This window comes from Anomalospiza imberbis, chromosome 10 (genome assembly GCF_031753505.1).
Source record: "Anomalospiza imberbis isolate Cuckoo-Finch-1a 21T00152 chromosome 10, ASM3175350v1, whole genome shotgun sequence".
Lineage (NCBI taxonomy): Eukaryota > Metazoa > Chordata > Aves > Passeriformes > Viduidae > Anomalospiza > Anomalospiza imberbis.
The window spans coordinates 21,441,127-21,464,479 of NC_089690.1; the positions used below are offsets into that span (position 1 = coordinate 21,441,127).

At 50.6% G+C, this 23,353-nt stretch overlaps 2 protein-coding genes across 3 annotated transcripts; both read right to left on the minus strand.

Moving 5' to 3' along the window:
- Positions 1-575: 575 nt before the first annotated feature.
- SRPRB (SRP receptor subunit beta) lies at positions 576-7,270 on the minus strand. 2 transcript variants are annotated; one of them, XR_011002736.1, is made up of 8 exons: positions 7,116-7,270; positions 6,899-6,993; positions 5,976-6,053; positions 4,756-4,838; positions 4,113-4,249; positions 3,250-3,304; positions 1,267-2,200; positions 576-1,216 (listed from the first exon to the last, which is right to left on the minus strand). XR_011002736.1 is itself a non-coding variant. In XM_068201169.1 (7 exons), the coding sequence occupies exons 1-7, from the start codon at positions 7,219-7,221 to the stop codon at positions 1,984-1,986; spliced, it is 771 nt and encodes a 256-aa protein (XP_068057270.1). In that variant the 5' UTR covers positions 7,222-7,270; the 3' UTR covers positions 576-1,983. The 2 variants fall into 2 exon arrangements, 1 of the variants encoding a protein (XP_068057270.1); XM_068201169.1 differs by having other exon boundaries at positions 576-2,200.
- Positions 7,271-10,423: 3,153 nt separating this feature from the next.
- Positions 10,424-23,305, minus strand: TF (transferrin). The gene is made up of 17 exons (XM_068201155.1): positions 22,970-23,305; positions 20,703-20,866; positions 20,411-20,519; positions 19,008-19,199; positions 18,677-18,812; positions 18,348-18,403; positions 17,150-17,319; positions 16,842-17,028; positions 15,752-15,906; positions 15,534-15,627; positions 14,874-14,903; positions 14,053-14,211; positions 12,774-12,918; positions 12,245-12,309; positions 11,949-12,133; positions 11,068-11,254; positions 10,424-10,663 (listed from the first exon to the last, which is right to left on the minus strand). The coding sequence occupies exons 1-17, from the start codon at positions 23,010-23,012 to the stop codon at positions 10,626-10,628; spliced, it is 2,115 nt and encodes a 704-aa protein (XP_068057256.1). The 5' UTR covers positions 23,013-23,305; the 3' UTR covers positions 10,424-10,625.
- Positions 23,306-23,353: the final 48 nt, after the last annotated feature.

Here is a 23,353-nt window from a genome sequence, read left to right on the forward strand (position 1 = left end):
ACTGGGGAATCAAGAAAAACAAGGAAACAACACTCAAGAGTTTCCAGCTCTGCTCTTTTCCCTCAGCCACTGGGGAAAACCAGCCCTGAATATTAAAAAATCGTGGAGTGAGGCCCAATAAACTCCTGGAGTTCTGCTCTGTGCTCCAGCACGAGCAGCTCCATGGCCGTGCAGCCACTCCCCAGCCCGGGAAAGCTGAGGCATCTCATCTCCATCCAGCACAGCCACCTCCAGGGCAGAACAGTGCTGCTCTGCCACCACAGCTGGCTGGAGCTTTCCTGTGCACATCACCAAAGTGCCTTTCAATTATGATTTGTGGGTGTTTTTTGCTATGTGATTATCAATTTCTCAATTAGTCGGACCAAGAAGTAAATACAAAACCAAAAAACACCAACCCCAAAGCCCTCTGTGTGCAGAAAACAATGTTTTTTGACAACACAGACCTGGCCACAGAGCAGGAAGGTTGATCCCCAGCACTGGGCTGAGCAGGAGCAGAGCCCCATCCATGTGGATCTGACACCGCTGGGAAGAGCCAAGGCAAACACACAGACTGAGGCAAGACTGGAGAACAAACATTTAAGCATAAAAGAATTTACTTAAGGAATACTTTTAAAAATAATAACTTAAAACCCACCATGGCCTCATGGTACCTCCCCCCTTAAGCTGAGGCTGGTGCTTGGCTTCTGCATCTTTGCAAGAACAATCACCCAAAGAAACAGCAATTTTCTGCCCAAAATCACTACAGCATTATGGATTTGAAGCAGGCAGCCCAAGACCTCCAGCTAAAGGAGTTCAAAGCATGACAAACACGTTCCAACAGGACTCTGCCTGCAGGAAACAGAAGAATGTAACATGTTTGCTAAATATAACCCTCCCCACCTCCGGCATGGATGGTTCCTGAGGCTGGAAATGCAAGGACCAGCTTCATTATAGGCACAGGGCTTTGCTGAAGGCTCTTCCTGCTCTTCCCAACACTTGGCAATGCTGCAGGAAGGCAGGAAAAGCCCCAGAGAAAGAAAAGAACACAACACATGAGTGATGAAGTAGGACTCAAACCACAGGGGAGAGTGGGCTACAAACTACAAGAAGGGTCTGCCAGGAGCCAGCCACCCCCCAACCCTAAAACAGCAGGGGAAGCCACAAAGAAAGGGAAAATGTCACTGCAGTAGAACTCTGCAATGTGCAGTGAGATACAAACTGGGAAAATCTCCCATTTCTTTCCCCTCTTCCTTGAGCATCTCTGCCACAAGGAGGAAGCACACCCACGTGCTAGCAGCTCCTTGACTTTCCCTCTCACTCTGCCATTAAGTGCTGACTAATTAATTACACAAAAAGCAAGACCTTCCTGCAGCCAGAGAGGAAATCACCAGACTTGGGCACAGAGGTGGGCCCAGGGAGTAAAGCAGGGCAGGCAGTCTGGTTTGGGCATTTCACACTCCCCCTGCCCCACAGAAATGGGGCTGCACCAGTTTGGAACAATGGGAAGGCAGACACAAAGAGGAAAACAGCTTTTTATACTCTCTTCAATGCCTGCCCAACGTAGGGAGCTTGTGCAGTGCTCCCCAGCAGCCCCAACCATAAGGTGGTCAGTGGCCCTGAGAGGCAACAGGGGTCTAAACCATGGCAGGAAACAACAGGCACACTCCAGCCTCTAAAACTCACCTGCCAGTGCACCCCTTCCTAATCTGCTAGGCAACTACCAGATGAAAAATCTAAAGACTAAAGAAAAAGGAAAGCCCAGAGGTTCAGCAGCCCACAGGAGGGCAAGGGAAGAGGAGAGAGGATAAAAACATTGCAGCATGAAGGGACAGTCAGAGGGAGTCCCACCAGCAATTGTCACATTGCTCCCAAGCCCAAGAGCAGCAGAAGAAGACACCACAGTGCTGACTTTCAGCTGAAGTTCCTTCTTTTTACATCAAGATGAGATTTGAGTGCTCCAGACCATCTTTTTCCCTTCAGCCCCCCAGTGCTGTCCATCTCTGTTCAGGCCACCTTCACCAGCCACTTCTCGAGGCCTTCCAAGTCAGCCTCTCCTTCCTCTCCCTTGCTGCCTCGAGCACTGCACTCCACAAACTCCACCTTCATGGGCAGCTGGGAGAAGTCGAAGTCCTTGCCCTTCTTCCCCAGCTGGGCAGGGCCCCCTGTGGCTGAGCCATCCAGGCTGGTGGGGGCTGCAGAGCGTGTCACCCGCAGGGTATTGCTGCAGGGAGAGAAGGGACAGGCTCAGGAACTGAGGACCAGGGGAGTATCACCTGCACCATGGCTCTGGGATGTCTGGGGTGTCAGCAGCATGCCAGCTCCAGCAAGGACACAAGGCCCAGCACTGCCCTGTGTGAGGCTCAGCCAGGGCCTCTGGCCACGGTTGGAAGGCACAAGTGCAAAGGCTCAAGGAGGGCACTCAAGGAGAGGTGTTCAAACAGGCTTGGTTTTGCAATAAAGGACAGCAGAAGTCAGATGATGATCATGTCCTGTGGATATTCTCAATTCAGTCAGAGAGAAAAAGAGGTTTTCTAACCAGGCAAGAGCCTGGGAGACAGTTGGGAAAGAATGTAAATAATTCTCTAATCTATCTTGTTGTTCACATTGTTTATAGATAGGTTCTGCCACCGTGCGTCATTCACTGCACACCAGTGGTGTGAGATGTTTTTACTCTAAGACCAATGAAATCAGTCCGCACGATGTTCTCTATAAATAGAGCGGTGCATTTGAAATAAATCAGAGTTCATTCTCTTTGCCTTTGATTTGGAGTAATTTTTGTTCCCGTCCTGCTCTACAGCGACAATGTCCTTATCCCAATTTGCCCATGGTAAACACTGAAATAATGGTGCCTAACAGAGCACATTAACTACCTAGAAATCCAACACCTACGCAGAGGTAGCTGGCAAATGCTCCACATCAGAAAAAGCAACCCTTATTTTCCTGGAGAATGTGAATATGTGGCAACTAACTGCTCTGCTAAAAAGCAGAAGGCTGGGTATTCAGCCTGGAGGAGGCACAGCACAAACACCCCTGCTGCCGTCTGCTGGCCAAAGGGGTTATAGATCCAGGGAATCATTTAGCTTGGAAAAGCCCTCTAAGACCATGGAGTCCAACTGTAAACCCAGCACTGCCAAGCCCCAGACCAAACAGACTGTTCCCAGCTCCACAGGGAACTCAGACACAGCTCAAGGGAGCTCACTGAACACTGAGGTAAGAGAAAAAGGACAAGAGGAAAAGCTCAGAGGGACTGAGATCCCATTCCATACTTACAGCTCTTTCTCCAGCTGTTGCTGGATGAGTTTTGCCGATTTTGCCATTGTGACATCTGGAGAGAAAATAAGAAAAACATCTCTTTGGCTGTCAGAATTCAGAACCTGGTTCCCTCCCCTAAAGTAAGGCCAGTTCATACTGTGCAGTCACTGGAGCTACCAGGACAAGGACAGCTGTGCCTGCAGTGGGATGAGGGATGCTGGAGCTTTGGGATCACAGGCATGAAGGGGAACAACCCAATAGTGTCCCAACAATGCAGGGAATTAACTTCTTGCTGGGCAGGAAGATACTTCAGAGGATGGGTTTGATGCATCAGCACTCCCTCCTGTCCTGTGCTTTCCACCCGTGGCATGCAGAGCTGTGAAGGCCTCAGGCAGCTCCTGAGTCAAGTGCAGGAAATAATTACAAAATCCAGATCTGATACTGCCCCAAAACATCCAACAGTTACACAGGGACCCACACTTTCATTGTAGAACCTGTAGGGATCTGAAAATCTAGTCTTTTCCAGTAGCTGAGTATTCAGGCTACTCCAAGAAAACATGGAACCCAGGCAGCTGAACATTTTAACTTTGAAGCTGCCAAGTGCATAGGGATAGTTCACTGTGCTCGAGCTGATCCTATTTCCTGCTGCCTGGAGACTGAGGAACAGCTCTGCACAAAGCAAGCAGAAACAAAAAGCCACACAAAAGCCACCTACACCCACCCAAAGAGCTGCAGCTCTCCCAAGCGGTCCTCCAAACACTCCTGCTCAGTAGCCAGAGTTTAAACCTAAATTCCAGCCTTCCTTTTGCTGCAATCCCAACTCCCAGGTTCAGCAGCCGTGGCACAGCCCTGCAGGACTGGCTAGGCCAAGCCCAGGGTACCTTGCTTGTTGCAGGCGATGAGCAGCGCGGGCGCGTTCCTGAGCACGGTGCTGTCCACCAGCACCTGGTACAGGAACTCTGCCACATCCTTCACCTCCCGCTGGAAGGCCACGCTGTCCACCACGAACACGATGGCTCTGGGGAAGGAGGGATGGACAGGTGCTGGGGATGGAGTTCTGCAGTCACCTCCCCCTGCAAGCATTCCAGCCTGGGCTGAGATTTCCACATCTGGTCTCACCCAGCCCAAGCGTAGGCTCGCAGCACGTGCTGCCTGAAATACATCCCATGGCCAGCTCCAGCAGGAATTCTGCCCCAGGATATCCCACATCCCCTAGACCTCCCTGCTGCAGTGGCTTTGCCTCCTGGTGCACCACAAGCACAAGCAAGTAAGAAATTCATGGTGCAATTTTGGGATTGTCCTGGGCAGGGTCAGGAGCTGGACTTGCTGATCCTTGTGGGCCCCTTCCCACTCAGGATATTCTATGAAGGCAAAGCAAAAATTAACCAGCACCACCCCACAGCAGAGCTCTGACTCTCAGGGCACCACCAGCCCAGCTCACAGTATTCCCAGCACCATCATTTGGTTTATCCCTTTCCAAAGGATCACCCACCCCCTCCTCCCCGCTGATCCCCTCCAGGTTACCTGGCTGCAGCCTTGAACCTCTCCAAGAACTGCAGCCTCAGACTCTCATGGCCTGGAAGGTCGATCAAGGTCACATTAGTGCTCTGGAACACAGGCAAGAAGGAATTACCAACACCTGATCCTGGGGTTCCTGTGGTTGTGGACTGGGGAAAAGCAGTCTGACCCTGGATTTGTGTCCTGAAGGCACAACCCCATCTGCCCCTGACACAGAACGTAACCCTACAGCCTCACCTAGTCACACACACCAAGCCTCCCTAAATACACCAAACCCTGCTGAGAATGACACAAAAATGCCTTGGCAAGAGCCTTTTTTAACTAGAGGCTGCAAAGGTTTCCCTTCCCAGGAAAGGAAAGAGCCAAAGCCAGGACGTGGGAGAGAGCACTTGGCTGAGCAGGGCCACGTCACTGCTCTCCAGATAAGGCTGCAGGAGCCCCTTCCTGCCCACTGCTCTTGGATTTTACTGGGAACCTTGGCTATGGTTAAAAAAAGAATCAAAAAAGCAATCTGCCTTGCAAATCCATGTCTGCTCAATTAAAGAGACACAAAATAGGAAACATTTTTCAAAAACGCTGCACGCTCCTTTACAAAGTTTTTAACCTTATTATCACTGTTGTTAATAATGACTGAGAAGGTGAAGCCACAAAACCACCCTCTACTTTCACAATTCACCAGCAGTTCTGGTGCTGCCAGCATTCTGCTCTCCCTGCCACGTGTGCAGCCAGCACAAGAGATTTCCAGAAGGAATGAATTGCCAAAACCTGAAAACTCCCAGATCTGTGGACCTAAAAATAACAGGACCTAAAGTCCAGGACCTAAAAGTAACAAAATCCTTTCTGGGACCATATAAAGTCCAGCTGGAGCCTCTGCTTAAACCTGATAAAGCTTTTAATTTCAGGTTTTCTTGGCAGAAACAGAAATTACTGCCAAGGAAATAAACCAATGCAACAGAACACTGAAACCCCCAGATCTCCCTCCTGCTCCAACCCACAGGTGTATTTTTCAGTCAGAAATGTTTCATTGTTTTACAAGCAAAGAAAAAAGAACCTGTGGAGCCCAGTAACACATTCTACATCCCAGTACTTCCCGACTTTCTCAGCGTGCCATGCCTGGAAAAATCCTGTCCTGCGCTCAATCTGGGGCCTGAGCAGCACAAAATCTTCCCAGGTTTAGCAGGGGGAGCAGGGAAAGGCTGCACCCAGAGCTGAGGCAGCGCACTCACCTTGTCCTGGCTGAGCCTGTAGACGGCAGAGCTGTCGGTGATGGAGGTCTGGGTGTCGCGGTACCGCCCCGAGAGCAGCTGGGGGAACAGGCACAGCTTCAGAACCAACAGCCTGGGAGGCTCCCCACCCCCAAACCAGCACCAGCACCACCTTCAACCTCCTCAGAAACTGAAACGCTCTGACAGGGGTAATGGGCAGCAGAGACCTGATCTCAATTTCCTGCAGGAAACTACTGCTGGGGTCACTTTCCCCACTTAATTAAAAAATGGTCATTAGGAAAGTAAGGATGTATTTATATTGTGAATCTCCACTGAAACAAGAAGGAAGAGAGTGTGCCTGCAAATCCTTTGGAGCTTTCCAGCTGGGACCACAGTAAGCATGGCCGTGCCCCTTTCTTTTTCAGACTTAGCAGTAACAGAATACCCAGGGTTGGAAGGGACCCACCAGGATCATCAGCCCAACTCACGGCCCTGCACGGACATCCCAACAATCCCAGCCAGTGCCTGAGAATTGTCCAAACGCTCCTGGAGCTCTGGCAGCCTTGGGGCCGTGCCCATTCCCTAGGGAACCTGTCCACTGCCCCACCAGCCTCCGGGGGAAGAACCTTTCCCTGAGAAGCTCAAGTCCCTTGGCACAGCTCCAGCCGTTCCCTCGGGTGCTGTCCCTGGTCCCAGAGACTGGAGCTGCCCCTCGGGAGGAGCTGCAGGCTGCGGTGAGCTCAAGCATCCCTAAGCCTTTTACTATGACAAATTCAAACCAAAACGCAAGTTTTTTTGGACACTCCGTGGTAGACAAAACTCGTTCTCCATCCCTCCTTACAGCTACAAACCCCACCTTTCAAGTTCCATTAAAGGATTAAAAACAGAACTAAAGGGAACTCCTTCAGCTCCGTACAAGAGGCCCCCGCGCCCTCCCCGCTCACCCGCGCGAAAAGCAGCGTCTTCCCCGCGTCGCAGAGGCCCAGCAGCAGCACGGCCTTCCGGCTGCTCTTCCTGCCCTGCACGAACCGCCAGACCACTGCGGGAGAGAGGAGGGTGAGGAGGAGGAGGAGAAGGGGACACCCGAGCCCGCGGCTGCCGGCACCGACGCGCCCTCGGCAGGCCGCGGGGCGGGGGGAAAGGGAGGTTCCCGCAACTCACGGAAGGTGATGGCGACGGCGAAGAGTGCGACGAGCACGGAGAGCACGGCGGGGCCGCCCAGCTCCCGCCGCAGCGCCTCCAGGTGCGGCTCCAGCCCGCCCGCCATGGCCGCACACGTGGCCACGCCACACTTCCGCCTCCGGCCGCGCGGCACGCCGGGAAGGGCGGCGCGGGGGCTCATGGGAGCTGTAGTTCTCCCCTGTAGTTCTCCCGCAGGGACGCCCTGTGGGAGCCTAGAGAAACATGGAGTGGTTTAGGCTGGAAAAGCTCCGTGACCCCGGCGCTGCCAGGGCCACCACTAAGCCATGTCCCGAAGTGCCACATACACAGGGCTTGACGTGCCAGGGCTGGACAGCTCATGCTGCAAAGACATTTTCCTGATGTCCACCCTGAACCTCCCCTGGCACAGCTTGAGGCTGTTTCCCCTTGTCCTGTCCCTGTTCCCTGGGAGCAGAGCTCAAACCCCTAGCTGCCCCCTCCTGTCAGGAGTTGTGCAGAGCCAGAAGGTCCCCCCTGAGCCTCCTTTTCTCCAGGTTGAGCCCCTTCCCAGCTCCCTCAGCCGCTCCTGGGGCTCCATTCCCTTCCCCAGCTCCGTTCCCTTCCCTGGACACGCTCCAGCCCCTCGATGTCCTTCCTGAACTGCTGGGCCCAGGACTGTCCCCAGGGCTGGAGATGCCTCACAGGTGCCAGCACAGAGGGACAGTCACTGCCCTGGGCCTGCTGGACCCACCATGGCTGGGACAGCCCAGGGACCATTGGCCTCTGGCACACCTGAGCACACCTGGGCTCGTGTCCGGCCACTGTCACCAGCACCTCCAGGGCTTTTCCCAGCTTTCCAGCCACTCTGTCCCCAGCCTGGAGCTGCATGGGGCTGTTTTGTCCCAGGCTGTTTGTACCAGGCATCAGGAAGCAGAGCCAGGCTTCCCACAGTGGTGCAGGGTGATAAGTGACAGGAATACATTGAAAGGAGACAGGTTCCAAGTGGATATGAGAGGAATGTTCTCCTTTGGGGGCTGCCTGGAGCAGGACAGCCTGCCCAGGGAGGTGGTGGAGCTGCCATCACTGGAGGTCAAGCCCTGAGCACCCTGGCTGATTCCTTTCCTTGAGCAGGAGATTGGACTGGAGATGCTCAGAGGTCCCTTCCACCTTGAGTGATCCTCTAGTGAGGTTCCTTTCATCCTCGAATGCCTTCTACCTATGGCACAAGGGCTTACACCGGACATTAAATGCAGATGGTGTGGCTTTTTTGGGGGGAAAGTTTTCTAACTGTAGCCATACTGAGTTGTAGAAACAGCCTGTTAGAGGCACTGACTCTCTTTCTTTGCTAATTTTGAAGAATGGGTTAAAAATCCACCTGTCCAGTTTATTCATCCTACATAAACCAAGGGACTACATTTCATCCTTTCCTGTCGCACTCTGCATTTCTGCCATCCACGGGGATTTCAGCCAGGCTGGTGGACTTCTCACCACACTTACCAAAAATATGCATATGCATCCAAAAATCATCAAAATATTCACTCCCTCAAAGCCAGGAGCTTTGTGCTCTCAGCAGCTCCTCCGCACTTGCCTTGATAGCAGGTCTGGGACACCCTGGATGAGCCCAGGCTGTTCAGGTCTGGGACACCCTGGATGAGCCCAGGCTGTTCCAGGTCTGGGACACCCTGGATGAGCCCAGGCTGTTCCAGGATTGGGACACTCTGGATGAGCCCAGGCTGTTCCAGGATTGGGACACTCTGGATGAGCCCAGGCTGTTCCAGGTCTGGGACACTCTGGATGAGCCCAGGCTGTTCCAGGATTGGGACACTCTGGATGAGCCCAGGCTGTTCCAGGTCTGGGACACTCTGGATGAGCCCAGGCTGTTCCAGGATTGGGACACTCTGGATGAGCCCAGGCTGTTCCAGGATTGGGACACTCTGGATGAGCCCAGGCTGTTCCAGGATTGGGACACTCTGGATGAGCCCAGGCTGTTCCAGGTCTGGGACACCCTGGATGAGCCCAGGCTGTTCCAGGTCTGGGACACTCTGGATGAGCCCAGGCTGTTCCAGGTCTGGGACACTCTGGATGAGCCCAGGCTGTTCCAGGTCTGGGACACTCTGGATGAGCCCAGGCTGTTCCAGGATTGGGACACTCTGGGCGAGCCCAGGCTGTTCCAGGTCTGGGACACTCTGGATGAGCCCAGGCTGTTCCAGGATTGGGACACCCTGGATGAGCCCAGGCTGTTCCAGGTCTGGGACACTCTGGATGAGCCCAGGCTGTTCCAGGATTGGGACACTCTGGGCGAGCCCAGGCTGTTCCAGGTCTGGGACACTCTGGATGAGCCCAGGCTGTTCCAGGTCTGGGACACCCTGGATGAGCCCAGGCTCTTCCAGGATTGGGACACCCTGGATGAGCCCAGGCTGTTCCAGGTCTGGGACACCCTGGATGAGCCCAGGCTGTTCCAGGATTGGGACACTCTGGGTGAGCCCAGGCTGTTCCAGGTCTGGGACACTCTGGATGAGCCCAGGCTGTTCCAGGTCTGGGACACTCTGGATGAGCCCAGGCTGTTCCAGGTCTGGGACACCTGGGTGAGCCCAGGCTGTTCCAGGTCTGGGACACCCTGGGTGAGCCCAGGCTGTTCCAGGATTGGGACACTCTGGATGAGCCCAGGCTGTTCCAGGTCTGGGACACCTGGGTGAGCCCAGGCTGTTCCTCTGGAGCAGAGAGCTCCAGCAGCCCTTTTTGTCTTGCCTTTTTATTTTCACTGTGGTTCAGAATCAGACAAAACAAACGACATGTTTGTTTTCAGGTCAGCAGCACAAAACAAGCATGTTTCCAAGCAAATCCTAGATTTTTCCAGAAAGGAAGCCTAAGCCTGGACTCTCCCCATCAATACATGTATGTGCCTGCTGGAAGGGACTCAGAGCCAGCCAGCTGAGATGTGAGACACAGCAGCTTCTGTTCACACCTCCTGTCCTACTCCCACTGTATTATTTTGGTTTGGAGTGTTTTTTATTCCTTCTTCAGCCTTCAGCTTCCCTGACACAAACACTCTCCCTCTCATGTGTCCCAGCCACACTGGGGAACCCTCACCTGCCCAGGAGACAATGGGATAATCTGGGCAAAGCAAACACACAGAGAGCACAAAGCACTGTTAATTAGGCTGCAGGATATATTCCATCCATTTTGCTTTGGCAAATGGTGCAAGAAATTTCCTTAAGGGGCAGCAGTAAGTGACAAGAGCCATGCTGATATCTGCCACTGTCCTACAGTGAGAGGCACTGAGGAAAGAATAGGCTTAAGGACCATTCGGAAAAATCTCAGGACACCCATTTAGATTTTAAATTTTATTTTTTGCTGTGCTGGCAGCAGAGAATTGTAAAGTGTCAAAGAGCTACTTTCAGAGTGGTGAGGGAGGGCAGAGAAAGCAGTAAAGGCAGAGGGCCCTCCGCGGGTCAGTGTTCGCTGCTGAGGGCACAAGAGGAGTCATGGCTTGAGGTTTTCTTCCCCACTTCGAGGATCCTTCCCATCTCACTACTTGTCTGCAAGGAAGGTGCACACCTGGAGAAGATCTGGAAAGGGAAAGGACAGGGAGAAGTTCAGATCCTGCTTTAAAACACTTCCATCCCACCAGCACACACCCAGCCATGCCAACAATGTCACACCATGGAAAATCCACAGTGTGCCACAAAAAAAGAGCTTTAACCACAAATCCCACACTGCTGGGTCCGGGGGCGTTCCCTGTGCCATTTCTCAAAGTCCATATTTTCTAAAGGTGAGGAAAAGTGTTTTATTCACATTGCTGCCAGAGCAGCAGATTTTAAGTCTGTTCTCAGTTCACCCAAGGAACTTTGAGAAAAGAATACTGGCATCTTCTTCCTTTAAAGGCACTGAATGGACAGTTCCAGAAGAAACTGTTCATGCCTGCAAGGTAAGAACTGTAATTCAGGACTTCCTCTGGGGCTGTTCCAGTTACCTGATGGATTGCAGGTGTTGAGGCTGGCAAGTGAAGCATAGTATTTATCTCCAAGGAATTCCTTGTATGACATTTCGTTGCGGAGCTTGATCAGGCACTTTGTCTGGTCTTTAAACAGAAGATCCTTAGATTCATATGCAAACATATTGAAATCTTCTTTCCTGGTTCCTTTTGCTCCAAACAGCCTCTGAAATAAAGGCACAAAGAGGAGAGAAGTAGAAAGCTGGCCTACTTCTTCTTCCTGGTTCTTCACCATCAGCCCAGGAAGCCCCAAGCCAGGCTCCAGAAGTTTAGTATTGAACCTTCTGTCTGTATGCTTAGAGGAGGGATTGCTCACTGGTAGGCACATTTCTTGCCCCATTTTAACATGTCCCTGTATGCAGAGAGGCTGCCAGGAGGTCCTGTAACTTAACCATGAGTAGAGGCAAAAGGCCTCAGGTGCCTCTCACCAGACCCTGATGGTGGAGCTGATATTAATGTTTGCAGGGAGAAATAGAGATGGTTTAGCCTGGGTCTGGTCAGCTGTGTGTGTGCAGGGAGCCTTCTGTTGGGGCTGAGCCTGACCCAGCTGTGGCACAGACCAGGCACCACAAAGGAGTTTCTGATACACCCCAGCAAGAGCAGAGGCCAGAAAAGAGGTGATAAACTCATTTCACACAAGCATAGTGTGCCAGCAGCAACAGCTGCAATCCCACTGCTATCTAAAGGTGTGTTTGCTAAGGTGGTAAGGAGAAAGAGCACCTGGGAAGGGATGGAGGAAGGGGAGGCCAAGGGACAAGGCTGTCACCCCATAGTAGTGAGGTAAAAGCTTCCACCTCACACTGACTTGGGGAAAATCAGAGCAACCCCACAACATTTCTTCTACTCTCAGCACTACAAACCTCTTGGCTCTCCAGCATCCTACGGACTTGTGATGCTTTCTCAGGACGTGTCATCACAGCATGGGTAGGGACTTTGGCCAGGTTGCATCTTCTGTAATCCATGACATTTGCCCGCTGCCCATCAGTGCACAGCAACTCAAATGATTCCATTTTCAGATCTTTGGCCCAGCTTTCTGTATTTTTGCCTTTAAAGAGAACGGGTTTGGAGATTCAGAGAGCTTGCATAGCAGGAGAACATCAGCCTCAACACCACCTAAGCAGTCATGCAGATGGGGAAGGCAGCCCTGACCACGTACCATCAGTGTTCTCCTCAACGATGGAATGCTTGATAAAGGCCACATCCCCCTGCTCAACCAGACACCTGGGAAGTAGAAAAAGAGGCCAGTGATATAAGTGCTTGAATCCTGTCCCTTTCCCACAGATTTGATTTAGACTTAAGTCTTATTCTGTATAATTAATCTCCAAGAACATCCAGGTCTAGGAGCCCTGCCACAAGTATTTTAAATATATCTGAAACACAGACTTTAAATTCCTTATTTATGTTAAAAGAGGAGCACTTCTGCCATTGTGGCAGGGCTTGTGCCTCTCTGGGTTTGCCTGGAGGCACCAGGACATGAGTCTTACAGAACGGGGATATTTCACATCAATTTTCAGAAAGCAAAGAAAAAGCATGTGGCACATATATAGTATTACAGAGATATGCACTTTCACTGGTGTAATGGAGAAAAAGAGTTAGTGTCAACATGAGGCTGTACTTCAGCTGTGACCTACCCTCTGTGACCAGCCCCAGGACACTGAGGCAGCCTGGCTGTCCCCAGCACGTACCGTAAAGCTCCGGTGTATCCGTAGTACTGCTCGTGGCTGCTGGCAACGCACTTCTCTGGAGGGACACCCCCTGAGCCCTTGCACAGCTGGCAGAGGCGGGAGGTGGGAGGAGACCCGGGAGCACAACCCTGGCTGAAGTATTCATCTGGAGGCAGGAATGGGAGAAATTCACTTTTCCTGCCCTGAGAAGTTAGGTTTTATTGTAATAACATGTTCTCGCTCACAGGGGAGCTGGAAACGGGCTGGGAGAAGGAGCACGACTTAGTAGGCAGCAAATCACGTGTATCCAGCTTTGACCATGGAACTTGGGTCCTGTTATTATTGATAATTATTGTTATTGTTGCCCAGAGAAGCTGTGGCTGCCCCTGGATCCCTGGAAGTGTCCAAGGCCAGCTTGGACGGGGCTTGGAACAGCCTGGGCTAGTGGAAGGTGTCCTGCCCATGGCAGAGGGTGGAATGGGATGGGCTTTAGGGTCCCTTTCCACCCAAACCATTCCATGATTCTGTGATTTTGTGATGAAGCAGAGCCTAAGGCTCAAGTGCAATAGGCACTATCTTGGCATAAAAAGATGAACGTTTTCCCTGCAAACCATTCCCAGCTCACACAGAGCCAGCCCAAGCCTCCACAGCCTTTATGGGTCAGCAGAGGTGCATTTGGCAGCAGTGTCAGAGCTCTTGGGGTAGAAGGGACAGTGGTAGAAGGATAGAGAAGCCAAGAATAAAACTTACTAACACTAATATCTTCATGTGGTTAGAAACTTCCTTTTAATAATTATATGCTTACTTTGTCTTGGTTGTTAACATTGATAACGTTTCCAAATTATTTTTGTTGGACCATAACTCTCAGTGAAGTCTCAGGCAGTCAGATTAGGTTTCTTGAAGATCAGCCTCTGTCCCCTGTTCTCAGCCTTTCCCCTCCCTTTGAGTTTCATCTTTTATCCCCACTCCACACCCTGCACAAGCACCAGGCCCATGTGGGGCAGCCCACATTCCCTTTTTGGGAATATCTCTTGGGCTGCTGCAAAAGGAAAGTGAGAGATGTGAAAAGAAAGCAAAGACCCCCAAAGCAGCTGATGTGCCGTATCTTACTCTGAAGCAGACACCAAAAGCCTAACATTTTGCTCAGTGAAACCTTAAATAACAGCATTTTCTCAATTTCCTCCCTCCAGGAGGGAATCTTTGAGGCACAAGAAACTTTGAAACCCCGATGAAGGACGGTAAAAGATTTTTTTGTGAGCAGATTCCCAGCTGAAAGAAATGGATCCCAAACTGGACTCACCGAAGTTGCAGTTGCCTGTCCTGTTGTGGATCAGGCCCATGGGGATGTTCCAGCCAGCAGTTCTCCCCACGGCCGTGTGGCATGACTTCTTACCCTGCAGGTTGTTCCAGCTGATATCCTTGTCAGACTTCTTCACAACAGCCACAGCAAAGTAGGTTGCTTTCAGAAGATAAAATAGAGAAGAATTGAGGTCTGACCCAAGAATCCCACTGTGATCCCTTAGGAGAGAGCACTGGCTTCACTTGGGAAAGGGCACCTACGAACAGCACACAATTTCTTCGTGCTTATAAATACTTGGCCAGGCAGCAACAATGGAAGAGTTTGTAGATGTGATGCATCTACTTCCACCACACTCCCGGGAAATTATTATCCCTGACATTTCCCTGCCCTCCAAAGCTCTGATACCTGGGTATAGGAGAAGGCTATGAGAAGGCAAGGCACATGTGAGGATTTCGTATCCACTCCTGATTTCTTATTCTCTCCTTAGCAAAGGAAAAAACCCTCCCCTCGTCTCCCCTGTCCATTTCTAGAAATAACAATTTCCTAATGCTGCAGCCCAGACTCTCTTTCTCTGTTCACAGCCCTGACACTGTTATAGTGTGCCCACACCAATCTCTGCCACTACCAAATGTTTCACCTTGATCTTATTGCAGCCCCTACTTTTCCCTCCTCCTGCTAAACCTATCTCCCAAAATTCTAATATCTACACTGGACACTCTTTGGGTGGAGACTGGCCATTTATTCTCCACTCATGACTCGTATCTATTTTTCTACTTATATCCTTCTGGACTGTTTTCTGTCCCTCTGTTGGCAGTAATTACCTGGTTCTTCTTGTGATTTGCAGTGACTATCTGTGGGAGGGGAGAAGAAGAAGATATTAAGTTAAACACACCTCAAATCCAAAAGAAGAATCAAGCTCACTAATTTCTGGAGAAAACTCTGTTGTAAAAGTGACCATTCCAAGTAACACCTTGTGCATCAGCAGAACAAAGCACAGCCTCCAACTGCTCTGAGCTAAAACAAGCAGTTTTACCAAGGCTGGTGCTAAAGGACCAGGACATCCTAATTAAAGCAGAGTTCCTGATTATCCATGCCTGCTCCATTCTTATGGAAAGACAAGGAGTGCAATGGTGAGCAGAGTTGCCTCAGAGCACGGTGTGTTAGGTTGGGTATCAGGAAAAGGATTCCCCCCAAGAGGAGCGGGGTGCTGGGACACTGCCCAGGCTCCCCAGGGAATGGACATAGCCCCTGGGCTGCCAGAGCTCCAGGAGCCTTTGGACAACTCTCCCAGGCACAGGCTGGAATTGTTGGGGTGTCTGTGCAGAATTGATGATCCTGGTGGGTCCCTTCCAACCCAGGATATTCTGTGATTTCTGCAGGATGAAGCACTGCAGCTGCTTTGTATGATTTCATAATAAAACTAGCACTTTGGCACCAGCTCAGTCCCCACCAGCTGGACCCTGAGACAGAGCTGTGCTTACCCTCATAGCTCTCTGCCATCACTGGCACCAAGCCACACATGCCAGCAGTGTAGACAAAGCCTCCATCTAAGCTGATGGCATCTGCTTCACCTTTCTGCAAGGGAAAGGTGCAGAAATGAAATGCTGCGCATCCCCAGGCCAGCGCTTTCCAGAGCTCAGATGGTAAAAGAAGCACCTGAGAAGTTCACAGTGAGAAGAAAAGGGAAAAAAAGCTGTACCATGATCTTCATGATGCATTCCTTGGTGTCCTCTGCCACAACACACTCCACATCCCCGTTGCTCATCACGCTCCAGACGTCACACTTCTTCTTCTCATCCCTGCCAATCGCACACCACTGGATCTTTTTGTCTCTGCGGCTGAGGGTCAGGCGATCTGCAAGGCAGCACAGGGAAAACAGGGATGAGCCCTGTGGAGCCACGTCCTGGTGTGAGGGACTCAGCCACAAACCACCTGTACACACCAACCTGCTGCTGCTCAGGGCAAGGAGCTCTTGTTAATTAAGCCCTGGGCTGGCAAGAATAGGAAAGGTGATTCTTGAACTGAAGTGGGCTCAAAAATCAAATTACAGGTCAGAAAGGTGAATTGCTGCCATTCAGGCAGAATTCTGTTAGTTAAAACAGCACAACCACTGAACACCCGTGGAATTGCTGCCTGTAATATGTCCCACATTTCTGCACTCCTCACAACCCAGACAGCCATGGGACTAAGACCACACTGAACTGGAAACCTAGTTATGTTTCAGTAGAACAGCACCTGAATAATCTGGTTTGAGGCTATGTGAAGTCCATTCACCCCCTTCCACAAATATCACTTAACAGAAGTGAAGTACTTTAAATTGTACTATGAATTTTAAGTGGGTTTCAGAGATCATTTGTGGGATATTTGACTCTCAGAAAGCTATCAGAAAATGCTTGATGAGTCTAGAGGGAAATCAAGGACTTTGGTACCCTCAAGTGTCTGAACATGGTGTCCTGCGATGTTCCTTCTTTTTACATCCCAGAAATGGTTTTTCTAAGAAGCAGTTTTGACCATGCCCAATCTCTACCACCAGCTGAATAACTGGTGTGGAATTTGTGTAGATTTTCCATATTTGTCAGTGTGGTAATTTGGGTTTGGATACAACAAATTCCTTTGTTCATGTAAGTGAACTTTGTGAAGGTTCTGTAATTTCACACAATTTTTTTTTTGCAGATGATACAGTCTGTGTCTGAAAAACACACGTTCCTTTTGCCTGGCTGTATTTGCCAAAGCCAACTCTTCCACACAGCCCATGCTGACATGACATTTGTGTTTGATGTCCTGCCTACCTTTCTGGAGGCTCTGGACAGCACTGTAATACTCAAAGCCCAGGTAGAGCTGAGCATCCATCAGTGATGGGATTTGCTTCAGCTGTACAGCAGAGTCTTTGAAAAGCAAGTCTTTGAGGGCTGGATCCTTCTTGCCAGGTGGCCCAAAGAGATGGAAGGTGCTGGTTGTGCCCACACCAAATTTTTCCTGCCACAAGGGAAAAATAATCAGCAAACAACCACACCAAAACTCTTGGAAAGCTGGAGAAAGCAATCAAAACCAGAGGACAGGGGATGGTTAGAGGAAGGAAATGAGAGATTGGTGGTACCTGTGCTTTGGAGAGGAAGTTCCAGATGTCATTGACCTTGCTGTCATCTCGAGCCACAACAGCATGAGCAGGAACCCTGGCCCAGTGACAGGCCTTGTAGTTGTCCACGGGCTGGCGGGTGCCATCCAGACACAGGAGCTCGTACTCATCCTTCTCAGCTGGGGCATTTTCTGAAGGAAGGGAGGAACCATGAGTGGCATCACCATGAAAATAGACAGGCTGGTTTGAGAAGCTTTGTAATTAATTTATTTCTGCTTTAGCTCTGGGAGGAATTCTTTGCAGAAGACAGGTTGCAGGCACTCCCCCTGCAATGGGGTCATCTTGGGCATATGAAGGCAGGGTCTTTGGAAGAGAGATCACCTCGGCCTCTGCTGTAACTAACCCAACAGTACGAAGATTAATGCACGAAAGGATACAAATAGGTTTACAAATCCCATACAAATGGATTGAGCAGGTCAGGAGCTGCACATAGTCAGTCAAGGCTAGTAGGTGACTAATGTCAAGGCTGCAGACAAGGTCCAGGACTGAGATCACAAGGTTACATGAGAATTCAAGAGTGAAGAGACTTTTAAAGATCCCTGGTCAAGGCAGGCTCAGAGCAGGATGTTTCAGGTAGATCTTGAAACACTTCAAGGATGGAGAGTGCACAGCTATCCAGGACAACCTGTCCCAGTACCTCACTGTCCTCAAGGAGAAAAAAAATCTCCTTGTATCCAGTCCCCAGGCTGATCAAGCCCATCCCACAGAGCACATCCTTGCAGGACATTTATCCCTGCCCCATGACCACCTTGGTGACCCTCCACTGAGCTCACTGCAGGTCCTGGGTGCCAGGCCACCCTAGGTCTCCACAGAGTTAGTGAACTCTTGCTGTGGGCTGAATTCCCTCCAAAATCCCTTCCAGAGGGATGGGTGACCTGCTCAATTGCTCACATTACAGCTGGCTCAGAGATATAGCACCAAGCAGGTTTTCCAACTACAAAGAAGAACCTCAGAGAAGAAAAAGTGGATCCACCATAATCCCATTTCTCATTAACAAGTATGAGTCAGTTCACAATGTGCAAAACTTTTTTCAAGAGATGAAAGAAGTGTTTAGGCCTGGAGAGGAATGAAAGCTGCACAGTGTAGACAAATAGCAGGATGGAGTGGCAGCGAGAGGTGGGACCAGAAAGAGGAGAAATGAGGGATCTTGCAGGTGTACCTTGAACAGTTGTGTGTTTCACAAAAGCCACATCTCCTTTCCCATCTTTCAGACAGCTGCAGGTTGGGAGGAACAGAAGAGAAGTTAGAAAAACAGACATTGTGACTCCCTATCTCCTGTTTCAACAAATGATTTTTGGATAAACTGCAGTCATAAAGCAACGGTCTTCCCCAAAAAAGTTATGCTGGAAGGGAAGAAATTGTAATGGCAGAGATGCAATTCAGTCTCCTCAGGACCCATGATTCCAACACAGCCCTCCTTGGCATAATAAAAACTTGAATGTGTCAGGGCTAGAATGTTTCCCCAAAGGAAAAATAACTCTCACTCACTGAAAAGCTCCAGAATATCCAGAATAAGGTCCTGTGCGGGACATTTTGGTCTTGGCATCCCCCTTGCACTGACGGTACAGTTTGGCTTCAGTGGTGACACCAGGAACACAGCTGGCAGAGAAGAAATTTGCCACAGCTGTGGATGAGAAGCAAGCAACAGTTGGTCAAAAATTCACTTTTAGGAGGACTGGGAAGGGAGGGGCTCCACAAGAAATGTCAGTGCCCTGTGAGCTACCTCTAGACCTCCACAGAAGATTGGGCAACGCCCCTTTCACCGTGACACCAGCCCTGGCTTAAGCGCCACCGCCAGTCTCGCCGTGCCCCACCTCACCTTGCTCGATGGAGCCCGAGTCTTTGCCATCCCACTCGATGGCCCCGCTGCGGATGAGTGTCCCAATGGGGATGACCCAGCCAGCCGACCTGCCCAGCCCCGTGTGGCAGGAGGTCTTGCCCTGCAGCTCATTTATTGAGAAGCCTGTTCCTTTCTTCACAACGGCCACGGCGTAGTAGCTGGTAGTGGAGCCTGCAGTGCAGGAAAAAGGAATGAAGCAATGGGAAAAGAGGACTTAGGAACATTTCAAATCCTGCTAAACTCCCAGTTTCAGGGAACAAAGAGCTGCACTTCCAAACAATCAGCTAATTTGGTTGAACACTTGTGGTTTTCTCATTTTCTTGGGGGTGAGCTAATGCTTCCCATATTGAACTAATGCTGCACATTACAACTTCCAGTAAGTGACCTGAAAATGCTATCACATTCAACGTGCCATAGTTTTGTAAGGAACTTCAATGAATCTTTTTGCAAGTCTCCACTGGCAAGTCTCTTCTCCAATGCCATTGCCCATGGACGCCTTGTGAGACTGAAACTCCCTATCTAGTTTTTAGAATTTTACCTAGTCTGTCACATGCTATATATGGATACAATGACTGAGTTTTGGGGGTGGTAGAGACCTCAGCCTTTAAGGTTTAGGATCTTTTTCTTAACTACCACGTTGGGAATGACTCTGCTGCGTTGCTTTGATCCTGAATATTGCGTACAAACAGGCTGAACTCCAGGGAAGAGGTCAAAAGAGATTGGAGCTTTGGATGTGGCAGGGAAATGTCATCTGTTTGGCTCCCAGGAAAAAGATGGGAGAGATGAAGGATGGTACAACGGGTGAATAGGGATGGAGCCATGGATCTCACTCCGATCAGAAGGGATTGTTGCAGAGCCCTTTTTATGCTTCTTTCTTCCTGGGGATTGCCTGCATTTCTTGCCTCAGGGGTCTCAACTGGGTGTCCCTCCCAACCACTAGTAGCCTCTATTACCACTAGCTGTTGCCTCTCCAATAATTTTTTTCTGTCTTGATGAAAGCACAGGAAATCACAGAACATATCTGTGCCTCCCAGCTCTGTGTTTTACGCACAGAGTTCAAGGCCACTGAAAGCAGAAGATCTCTGGGACCAGGACCATTTTTATGCCATGTTTCAGGAGGACCATGATTTCTGCTCATGGGATCAGAGACCTTCACTGCAGCAAATGACAAGAAATGAGGCACTGGGTCCTCTGACCATGGGTGATGATTCACATTTTGCTGATCTGCCCCACCCCATGCCCTCTCCTCTGGGAGCTGGAAACCAGGGGCAATATCTTGGATCCCCAACCAAAATAAGTGGGAACTCTGCATGCAAGGGATGGCCTCTGCACTCTCAGTTTGTTACCACCATTTGGCTTAAAAATATTGCATGGAAATGTACCTTCACTGTGTTCGTAGACCTCAGCAGCGATGGGCTTCAGCTTGTAGGGAGCAAGGCCGGCCTCAAAAATTTGACCTCCATCCAAGCTAATGGCATCTGCTTCACTATTCTAAACAACAAAAAGATTTCGTCAATTAACAAAGAACAGGAAAAGCACTTCCCAGAGTCTCTCCTGGATCCTTGTGTATAACAAGAGGATCACAGGTAACAACCAGTGACTGAAAGGAAACTCCATCTCCAGGTGTAACAGGCTGCTGAAACATCCCAGCAGAGGAATTTGCTGCCCACTCACCGAAATGGCTTTTATGCAATCGAGATATGATGCTTTCTGCAGGCAACTGAAAGCAAAGTTCTCTTGTTGCATGTGGTCCTTCAGGCTATTGCATTTTTTCTCTTCGGCTGAGGATATTGTGCACCACCTGACACTTGGCTTTTGGGGAGCAGCAAAACACAGAGCTGTAGAAAGAACCAGAAAAGAATAGTCTCAGAGAGGTAGAAAGGCACTGATTGGAGAGAAGCAGCATCTCTGTGAGCACAAGGTCAATGGTTCCCTGTGAGCACAAGGTCATTGCTTCTCTGTGGTCATGGCCTTGGGTGATGGCCACGTGCAGGACCTCCCAAGCCATGCAGGAAGGTCCTTTCTTTCTTTCTTGCCTGACTTGTGCATCATCAGGAACATCTGGGATGATCATTCCTGTCCCTGGACTATTGTGATTCAAGCAGCCTGGACTCAGAGCAACATGCACAGGATTAAGGAGAACAAATCCACACACTTCAATAGAAATCAAGCTCAAGCCTTTGCGAAAACGGAGAGAAAAGTTGGAGCACTGAAGCAGTGCCTGTGCCAATGACCCCAGAGGGGGAGCAGCTCTGACCTGGCCAGGCTGTGTGCAGTGCACTGCCACTCTCACCTCCTTGGCAGCTGAATGATCTGATCTATTGAACTGTCTCTATGTCTCACCTGCTCCACTGCACCCTATGAGAGATGCCATAGCACCACCACAGTCCTTCCATGAGTGCCCCAACAAGTAAAAGCAGCTGAATGGCTGCTCTGGGGGACCAGAACAAAGCAAAAGCCTCTGGTGGATGCAGATTCATGTCTCCTCCAGAAACCTGAACCCAGGAATGCTGGAAACTTGCAGTTCAAGGATGTGGCCAGCCTGTGCTGTCAATTCACTCTGCCCCTTCCAGGCAGGGCTGTGCAGACCAAGAGGCCACTTGCACCCCTCTCTCCCTCCAAACCTCGATGGCACATTTCATACAAACACCTCCAGATTAACCTGTGTCATTTCCATCTTCTCTTTCATCTCAGAAATAGCCTCTCTTTACCTGATTCCTGAGTCTCCCAGTGAGGTGATGAATCTGGCCACAGGGAGAATCCTTAGCCTCGATTCCTATGGCCACCACCTCTTTTTTCATGTTTTTCAAGTTCATCATACATTTTTCAAGTCTTGGCTGCACAAAGCCATGTCACCTTAACCTAATGCTGGCAAGCATCCTGCCTGGGGCAGAGGCTGGGTGGGCACCTCCCGAGGGAGTCAGCCCAGCTGTACCGGTGACACTGGGAAGGTAATGGCAGCCTGAGTGCCCCGGCCACTGTCACAGACCTTCTGGGTGACCTCTTTTCTCTTTCTGTGCAGAGGAGGAAGAGAAGAAACCATTAAAAAAACATGTTTGCATGCTAATATTCAGCAGAGGTACTGAAGGATTTCTTGACACCAGAGGCACAGGGAGCACTTCCTAACAGAGGACATTAATCACCACCACACTTTACGGAAGATCAGAAGAGACTGCTGCCTACTCCAGGAAGGAGATCCCTCTTTCCCTGTCCAGGCATCAGTGCCCAGGCCAGGTGCAGCCAGCAGTCTCCTTGCCACGGCTACTTGCCCCTTGCCTGCCAGAGCTGTGAGCAGAGCAAGAGGAAAGAATCACTCCAAGCGGAGCCAGCCCTGCAGCAACATAAATGTGGCATAAAATAGGCAGGAGCCTGAGTTAAGTGCAGCTGCAGCAGCAGGACAGAGCAGCGCAGGAGCAGAGTGGGAAGTACATCACATCTTTCGTTATTTAAGCTCTATTTTATTGTCACTGCTCTCAAGTTTAACCAAACACATGTACAAGCTTCACAGGCAGGTCTTGCAATAATTTCTCCCCCCTGGCTGAGCCCGTGCTCCTCTCCCAGCACAGCAGTTGGCCGGAGGATGATTTTTCCCTTCACCCCGTGACAGCCGGAGTGCGGAGCCTGTCCCAAGCATTCTCCTCCGTGCTGGTGGGAGCGGAGCATCCCTCCTCCTTGCAGGGTGGGCATCAGCAGCGTGGGCAGCTGCAACCCTCCCTCCATCCCACAGGCCGGCCAAAGCTGCCGTCAGTAACATCAAAACACCGTCCTTGACAGATCCACGGCTGCCAAAGCAAGCACCGCTTCGTGTCCCGGCATTTCCTTAACAGCTGCCTGGGTCTGGCGTATGCCGCAGCTCCGAAACAGCCTTGCCTGGGGGAAGCCTGGGGTCCACGGAGGTTTTGACTTCCTTCCCCCAAGGGCTGCTTTCAGCAGGCACTTACCCACTATCCCGAAGGATAGCACAGTGAAGAGTGCGAGTTTCATGCTTGAGCAGGGGGTCGGATGCCGTGGGAGGGGTGCAGCAGCCTTGGTCACAGACTGTCCCCTCCAAGTCTGTGATGGCTCTGGAACCGCTTTGCCCCTTTTATAGAGAACAGCCTTGGCTGTGTTTGCAGAAGCAATGACCTAACACTGTTTGTCCTTCCTTGTTTCTCAATAGCTCCTAAATCGCCCCCCTCCCTGGATCAGCCCATTTTTAGGAAGCCTTTCACTTTGGCACTGAACCCTTCCGCAGGCAGGAGTCAGAGCAGGGCAAAGCGCTTTGCATTTTACAAGGGGCTTCAGATGGAAAATTCCCAAGCTGTGACATTTGAATTCTCCTGCCG

What these genes read in the sequence shown, in the direction of transcription:
- SRPRB (XM_068201169.1), bottom strand. Translation starts at nt 7,221, where the DNA reads ATGGCGGGCGGGCTGGAGCCGCACCTGGAGGCGCTGCGGCGGGAGCTG. An exon ending in AGACGCTGCTTTTCGCGCGG is followed by an intron (nt 6,054 to 6,898) that starts GTGAGCGGGGAG and finishes CTGTTCCCCCAG; the next exon opens with CTGCTCTCGGGGCGGTACCG. An exon ending in CAACAGCTGGAGAAAGAGCT is followed by an intron (nt 2,201 to 3,249) that starts GTAAGTATGGAA and finishes CTCTCCCTGCAG; the next exon opens with CAATACCCTGCGGGTGACAC.
- TF (XM_068201155.1), bottom strand. Translation starts at nt 23,012, where the DNA reads ATGAAACTCGCACTCTTCACTGTGCTATCCTTCGGGATAGTGG. An exon ending in GAAACACACAACTGTTCAAG is followed by an intron (nt 17,320 to 18,347) that starts GTACACCTGCAA and finishes CCCTTCCTTCAG; the next exon opens with AAAATGCCCCAGCTGAGAAG. An exon ending in GGATGCTGGAGAGCCAAGAG is followed by an intron (nt 11,255 to 11,948) that starts GTTTGTAGTGCT and finishes CCTTTATTTCAG; the next exon opens with AGGCTGTTTGGAGCAAAAGG.